Source organism: Calonectris borealis, chromosome 3, assembly GCF_964195595.1.
Source record: "Calonectris borealis chromosome 3, bCalBor7.hap1.2, whole genome shotgun sequence".
NCBI lineage: Eukaryota > Metazoa > Chordata > Aves > Procellariiformes > Procellariidae > Calonectris > Calonectris borealis.
In genome coordinates this window covers 113965157-113972236 of record NC_134314.1, presented here as the reverse complement: position 1 = coordinate 113972236, position 7080 = coordinate 113965157, and the positions used below count along the sequence as shown (strand labels likewise).

At 44.0% G+C, this 7080-nt stretch overlaps 2 protein-coding genes across 2 annotated transcripts in view; one reads left to right on the top strand and one right to left on the bottom strand.

Annotated features, from left to right (window-relative positions):
- The first annotated feature begins 183 nt into the window (after positions 1 to 183).
- BIRC5 (baculoviral IAP repeat containing 5) lies at positions 184 to 1842 on the top strand. The gene is made up of 4 exons (XM_075147369.1): positions 184 to 320; positions 422 to 531; positions 770 to 887; positions 1139 to 1842. Exons 1-4 carry the CDS (start codon positions 195 to 197, stop codon positions 1220 to 1222), a joined length of 438 nt encoding a protein of 145 aa, XP_075003470.1. The 5' UTR covers positions 184 to 194; the 3' UTR covers positions 1223 to 1842.
- Positions 1816 to 7080, bottom strand: part of DZANK1 (double zinc ribbon and ankyrin repeat domains 1) — a 28694-nt gene continuing 23429 nt past the window's right edge. Inside the window, exons 17-22 of the mRNA XM_075147354.1 lie at positions 6465 to 6561; positions 5185 to 5273; positions 3859 to 3939; positions 3152 to 3279; positions 2637 to 2711; positions 1816 to 2395 (exon numbers count right to left, since the gene is read on the bottom strand). Coding sequence (XP_075003455.1) covers positions 2230 to 2395; positions 2637 to 2711; positions 3152 to 3279; positions 3859 to 3939; positions 5185 to 5273; positions 6465 to 6561 — 636 coding nt within the window. The 3' untranslated portion in view covers positions 1816 to 2229. The remainder of the gene's footprint in view (positions 2396 to 2636; positions 2712 to 3151; positions 3280 to 3858; positions 3940 to 5184; positions 5274 to 6464; positions 6562 to 7080) is intronic.

The following is a 7080-nucleotide window of genomic DNA, read 5'->3' as shown; positions in this document are numbered from 1 at the left end:
TCCTGCCCTCACCCAGCCACGGTACGGCCCGCCGGGGCCTTCCCCAAGCACCGGCTCCCCCAGGTCGTGACGGGAGATCGCAGCCGGCCCCAGGCCGCGGCGCCGGCAGCGGGACTACAGCTCCCGCCGGCCCGCGCGGCCGCCTCGCTCCCGCCCTGCCCCGCGCGCCCAACCGCCGCCGTTTGAACCGAGCCATGGCGGCCGGCGCGGAGGAGGCGGTGGCGCTGCCCGAGGAATGGCGGCTCTACCTCGTCCCCACCCGTGCCGCCACCTTCCGCAACTGGCCCTTCACCGAGGGCTGCGCCTGCACGCCCGAGCGGGTGAGCCCGGCGGGAGAGCGGGGCGCGGGGGAGCGGGGCCGGGCGGGGGGTGGGCGGGCGGTCGGCGCTGACGGGCCCTCCCGCCCTCCCTCTGCCCGCAGATGGCGGCGGCGGGTTTCGTGCACTGCCCCAGCGAGAACGGCCCCGACGTGGCGCAGTGCTTCTTCTGCTTCAAGGAGCTGGAGGGCTGGGAGCCCGAGGACGACCCCCTGTGAGTAGCGGGGGGGTTCCCCCCGGCCCCCTCCCCCGACCGGCTCCCGGGCGGGAGCGCGGTGCCGCTTCGGCGGCAGTTCCGCTCCAGCGCGGGGGTGAGCAGCGGCTGGGCGGGAGCGGCAGAAGCGGAACTGCTGCTGGCGAGCGAGATGCTTGGCAGGGAAGAACGGCTGCGTGTGTCTTGTTGTGAGCTGCTCTTCTTTATATTTTTTATTTTTTATCTTCCCTCTTTTCAGAGAGGAACACAAAAAACACTCTGCGGGCTGTGCTTTTCTCTCCCTTCAGAAAGATCCTATTAACCTGACATTGCAGGAGTTCCTGAAGCTGGACAAAGAACGAATGAAAAATGCAATTGTACGTACATGTCAGTACTGTGATGTTCTTCCACGCCCCCGTGACTCTGGAAGAGTTATTTCGTTTCTAGTCTTGGGATTGTTTAGCTGGCCTCTTGGTTCCTTACCACAGTGCTGCCAAAGTGGTTTGTTGCTTCCTAACTCCTGGTTCTCAGCCTTTGCCTTATGGGAGATATAGCCTGTTCTCCCCTTGAAGCTGAATGCTGCTTACTTTAGTGGTAGACAGTAATGTATTATTTTTATTCTTTTCAGAAAAAAGAAATTTCTCAGAAGGTGACCGAGATTGAAGATGCAGCCAAGAAGGTGCGTCATGAAATAGAGAATCTGGTCTCCTAGGCTACTGTAGCTTCTCACTTGCCGGTGACATCTGTCTTGTATGTGTGCACTGGCACTGCCAATTTGACTGAATGACCGTGTTTTCCGAGACTGCTTTCAGAATGGTCATCTCTGTGAGAAGCAGGCTGAATTCTCCTCCAGTCATCTGAGTCTGTCCGGGAAGTACCTGGGGTTTGATGCACTGCATACATAATATTTTTCTGCAGGGATTCTCCTATTCTTCCTGTTGGTTTAATTAAGGATTACTACTTGTGGTTTTATTTGTTCTTGTTTTTTTAAACCCAGCTGTTTCCGTTTTGGAGATGCTGGTAGCTCTGGTGCAAAAACTTGTGTTGCTTGCGAGAGCTGGCAGGCACTTCCGTTTTTATACTGAATATACCAATGCTTTTGGATACTTCTGGAAATAAAAAGGGGAAGGAGTTTCAAAACTCCTTCAAGGATTTATGATTGTGGCTAATAATGTCTAATTATACCAAATCTTAGTGTGCCTGATATCCTTATAAACTTCTACGTGTAGTTGGCTGCTGCCTCATGTTGGTGCATTTATAAATAAAAGTTGAAGGCAAAACAGCAAAGTAATTTTACTCAGTTTTCTGGAGGAAAAGAATCTGACCTTTAATGCAATGAGCTGCACTGAATGCAGTTTTAACTTCAAAATGGAAAATAAGCTAATCAAAGTACAGCTAGCAGTGCTATTGCTCTGGTGTGAAACTGTCTTAAGAAGTGTTCATCAGGTCTCCTTAAAATGTCATTGTGCCTTGGAAGGTTTGGCTGGTCCCTCTCCTTGCACAGGTTTGCAAAGGAAAAGAAATCTTGCAGAACAGAGCGCAGACAGTGAAGAATTGTGCTCTGAACTGCTGGGAAGGAATGGGGGAATCTTATACAAAATAGTTGGCCTGAATTGATTGTACGGGCTTGTGAAGTCTGCTGACAACTGGACGCGTGCACTTAGGTGCTCCCAAGCTCAAAGAATCTCCATCTCCATCTTGGGGAAAAGGCGGTTGCAATCACACACTGATGAGACCAACGTTCCTGGGTTTTGTAAGTTTGTCCAACATTCCCTGTCCAAGCTTACTTGCGAACAATGAAATAACTTCATTATTTCCAGCTGTAACAGCCAAATCATATGCCGATTGCCCTTTTGCATTCTTCCTTTTTATGCTTGCATTGCAGCTGTAAATAAAGAACAGATTGTTTTAAGCTACTTAAATTCATTCCAAGTTACTGGAATTAGTGAAGTGGCTTGTAGGTAGATGTTCATGCAGAGCAACTTCAGAATTTCTGGATGCCTCTTCCTGCAGGGACACAACTGTGAGAGAAGAGCGCTGAGCCTCAAGCAGGCTCTGGCCCTTCGGTATTGCCCACTAGATCTGTGCAAGCAGACTACTGCAAGAGGCCCAGCTGCAGTACTTACCGTAACAGGACTCGGATGCATTCCTCTCCCTCCAGTCCAAGCAGAACTGCCTCATGGAGAGCAGTGTTGTTGTGCCTGCATAGGAGGAATAAGCAATGTACTTATTACCTAAGGAAACTGTCCTGGTACATGGAGAAGTGGTCTAGCAAATTAAACTAAGGAAAATGAATGGGAGGATGTAGAATACACTAGGAGTCACGGTGATTTTTTTTTTGGTAGGCTTTAGTGTGGTAGCTTATCATATTAGTGGATGGGGGAAGGAGTTGAATAGAACAGCAGCTTTCCTAACAGAAATTATGAGAAATCTTCAAAGCTGGCAACTGAAAGAAGGACTGTGAATACTATTATCTTTGCTCAGTTGCAGGTTTTTTTTTTCAATTTGGCTTTGAAAGGAGCTACTTGACTACAGATTTGTGGAGGAGGGGTGGGAGGTTAATCCTCTTTAAAATTGGAGCACAAGTGCTTTTTTGGTAAAACTTCAAAAGACCCGGGGCAGAGAATCAGTGCTCACTTACAGTCCTGACTGCTGGTCAATGTCAGCACCTTTCTGCACAAGAAGGGAGATTGCTTCTGCGTGCTTGTTAAGGACAGCAACTGTGAGAGCTGGTCGGTTCTCGTCAGTGATGCAGTTTGGGTCAGCTCCCTAGAACGCACATGAGAGGGAAGGTGAGCTGTTAAAAGCCATAAAGATTCTTCAGCTTCCACCTTGCTTTAACATTATGCCAATTTAAATTGGCAAATGGACTTTATGCTCAAGATAGAGAAATGTTCAAATTGTGTGGTTTGTTTCTTCACGTTTCTTCTGAAAATGTTTGTCATCTCCTAGCTCAAAGCCAGAGTAAACGTATGTAACAAGAGCAGTCAAACTAGATCCCACAGACAGGATGCACCTTACCACACAGCAAAAAGGTAGAGGTTATGCTTGCTTTAGCTATACAGAGGACTTGACCCTGAACTATAATATATCTTTCTTTCTGTATGGCCTTGACAAACCCAGAGGAGAATGCCTTACACTCCGGCCAGATAGAAATTTGGTGGGAACATATATAAATGTAAAATAGGCTGTTTCTTCTGTAAAATGCTCTTTCAATCTCAAGATGGTCAGTTCTATTGCAACAATGTTGCCTCCTAAGCATAAAGTTTAAATCATGTACCAGGCTAATATTCATGCAGTAAATTGTCAAAGAGTTGGAAAGGGAAACTTCAGCAAGCAATAACTTACTTCACTGAGCAATTGTTCTACCAAGTTGATTCTTCCTTTCCCATTTGGACCCAGTTCATCCAGTAGTTGTCTGGACTCTGGCTGTGGAAACACAGAAAATCGCCAGTAACATTTCACATAGTGAAAATACAAGTAGGTGGGCCATATTCTGCCTTTGAGTAAAGGTGGAAAATGCACACAGTGGTATGAATGCAGCGTAGCTGAGCCTCGGCATTACTAATCCATGAGCTTTCTGTGGGAATGTCTTTCTGAGTCTGAGCAAGTGTTGGATAACCCAGGCTAATATCTCACTATTGAGGTCTTGATTCAGCAAATGTGTCTGCAAATTATTAGCTTTACATCAATGCAGCTCTCCAGGGCTGTACAAAGATCCGGTCACCACAGTAAAATTAAAATTGGGCACAAGTTCTTTGCTATAGGATTAGAGTTTGAAGCTTCCAGAACTTGTGGAAGTATTTTATTTAAAAAATGAGTATGTTTTACCTCACAGAAGTTAGTTTACTAAATCTTAAAACAACAAAGAAACAACAAAACCTAAAACCTTTTCCTTTTATTTCTTCCCAGCCTTCCACCTCCTTCCTCTCCCCTTTTGAAAGCCCAATCACTTCACTAAGCATTTTTGTCTCTGGACTCATCACAAAGCTCTATATCTTCTTTCACCTGTCGAGTTGGCTAACTGATCCAAGCTTAGATTAATGCATGTTTCCCTTTTTGAAATTTTCCATGCCATTACTGACAATCCATTTGGTAGGCAGTGCTTCCAGGATATTTGGTCTCTAGTGGAAATAAAGCCTTGCTTCTTGCATTAAGCTAGCCCTCAGTTGTGCTGACAGCTTGATGGGAAAACTGAGTTGACTTAAAAGCTTGCTGTGTAGATCATCTTCCCCTGTCTAGTTCACAGTCTGACTGTACGAACAGTAGTTCTAGCACAGCCAAGGGTATATCCTATGGAGTCAAACCAAGTCGTAAGGGTCAAGGGAAGACGATAATGCCTCCATCTGATGTTGCTTCTGAGAAAAACCTGTAACAAAATCAGTCTGCAACAGTCTTTAGATCTAATGCTGGGTCAGTAAAACAGATTGGGTCCAAAAATGTTAGCAACAATCTAATTAAGCTCTTAGTAGCAACAATGTTTGGTTATTCCCAGTTCTGTAATAAATGTCAGCTACCAATTTTCAGGTTTTATATTAAGTTGGACTTTTGTCCCCTTTCCTCCCTCCCACCCCAATCAGTGTTAAAAGCTTTCTATTTTTACCCTTGGATGCCCTCCTTCATGTTAGTGCTGCTTTATAGGTAGTTTTTCCTGTACTGGCAGAAGATACGTACGGGGAGCTTATCTTCTTTTTCTGTAAGTGTTCTTGACTTTGTTCTCTTTATTTTGCCTCTTGAATGGAAAAGATTATGATCTTCTTTGCCTACCAGAAAGGGAAACAAGTGTTAATTCAAAGCAAAGTCAGTATCTTAACAAGAACTTGGGGGAGAGATCTGGAAATAATTTATCCACAAAAATATTTTATTTTGTGTTGAAATGAAAGCAATATTTATCAATTTTCTACAAGAGAAAGTGATGAAATATTTGTTGCAGATCAGACTGGTTTTAACAAAAGGTTTACACTCAGGCAGACTTAAAAACTTGCTATTTTGAAATGAAGATTCAATGAAATGTGGAGTTTGGGGGGTTTGAGTCTTTTTTTAACTAGCTGCAGATATTCAAGAGGCTTGACTCGGATTCATTAATTGTTTTGACCAAAACCCTTACAATTTTTCAATGCTGTTTAGCTCCCGAATACTTAAGAACAAGACTAGAGGACCTTGAGTAGATACGTACGTCCATTATTTTTAAGAGACATAATCTACGAATGTGCAGGAGGGTTGATAAGGAAATTACACAGCACGCGGGGACCCTTTGAGCTGGTGCTACTAGAGTGCCTGGAATCACAGTCACATTATTGACGCTCCAGAAAACCAGCTCCTAGTGCCATGGCTGCCACTTGCCAAGTCTCAGATTAGAAGCACAAACTGGCCGGAACTTATATGTGAATTGAAGTATGTCAAATTATAGTATAGGAATTTCTGAATTCTAATGCTGACTTTACAACTAGTTGATTTAATGAAAACCTAAGTCCAATATGAGATGCCTAAAATGCTGAGCTGTTACTGACACCAATGGGAGATGCAAGCACCTCTGAAAACTAGATCTAGAATTAATGTATTTCATCATTTCTTCTCTTTGCCAAATGTGCCGAAGCTGAAGTCCCTGGCACAGCTCAAAAGTAGAGATAATATTGACATTTATAGCTCCTGTTGTAAAAGAATATGCAAAGCATCTAAAGTTTTATCACTATAATAAAGACGCTGCTGAGCTGCGGCTGCAGTTTACTGGCCTCTCCAGCTGTCCTGGAGGGATGAAGTATTCCCATGAGCTTTTGACAGAGTCTGTACATTGCTTAAATCTCAACTCAGCCACAGTTTGAGACTTAAGGTCAACTTAAGCAGGCGCAGAATGTGCCAGTATATTCGTTTGCCTATCCCAGTGTCTAACCTTCCAAGCACTACTTCCGTATTCTTGACTATCATAAAGACGGAGAGGAAGGAAAAAACCTCACCAGAACTACTCTGACTGCCATCCTGGCCACCTTCGACTTCTGTTACAGTATTCGGGTAATGACTGCTGAACTTCGCTGGTTTATTAGTATGAATATCCTGTAGAATCATCAAATGCAGGCAGTTAATCAGATGATCAGGTAATGCTGTTATAATCCTAGTAGCACAAAACAGTGGTGTTGCATATGAAAAAATATATAGGCTTTTAATATCAGTCTCAAATTAGCACAAGACAAATTATTATATGTAATTGAACTCTGTTTTGAGGCAAAATAATGTGGCATTTTTTTCTAAACCTTGTGTTAGGTATTTGTTTTGATTTAAAAAAAGAAAAAAGTGAAACCTCACTTAATGAAGATTCTCATCCAAATGAAAGCGTGTCTACTGCTTGAGAGATCTGATTAACTCCTCACTTGTGAAATGACATGATACACCTTTTCAGGCACCACTTGGCAAGGTAAGCTTTTACAGATTCTACGCAAGCGATACAGTCTGAATTTTGGATCTTTGAAATGGTAGATTTTCATCTTTGAAAAGCTGGAAATGAATACGTGGGTGGTTTTTGGAACATGGTAATTCTGGAGGTATGGATTTTGAGTGTTTGAATACGCTTAACAG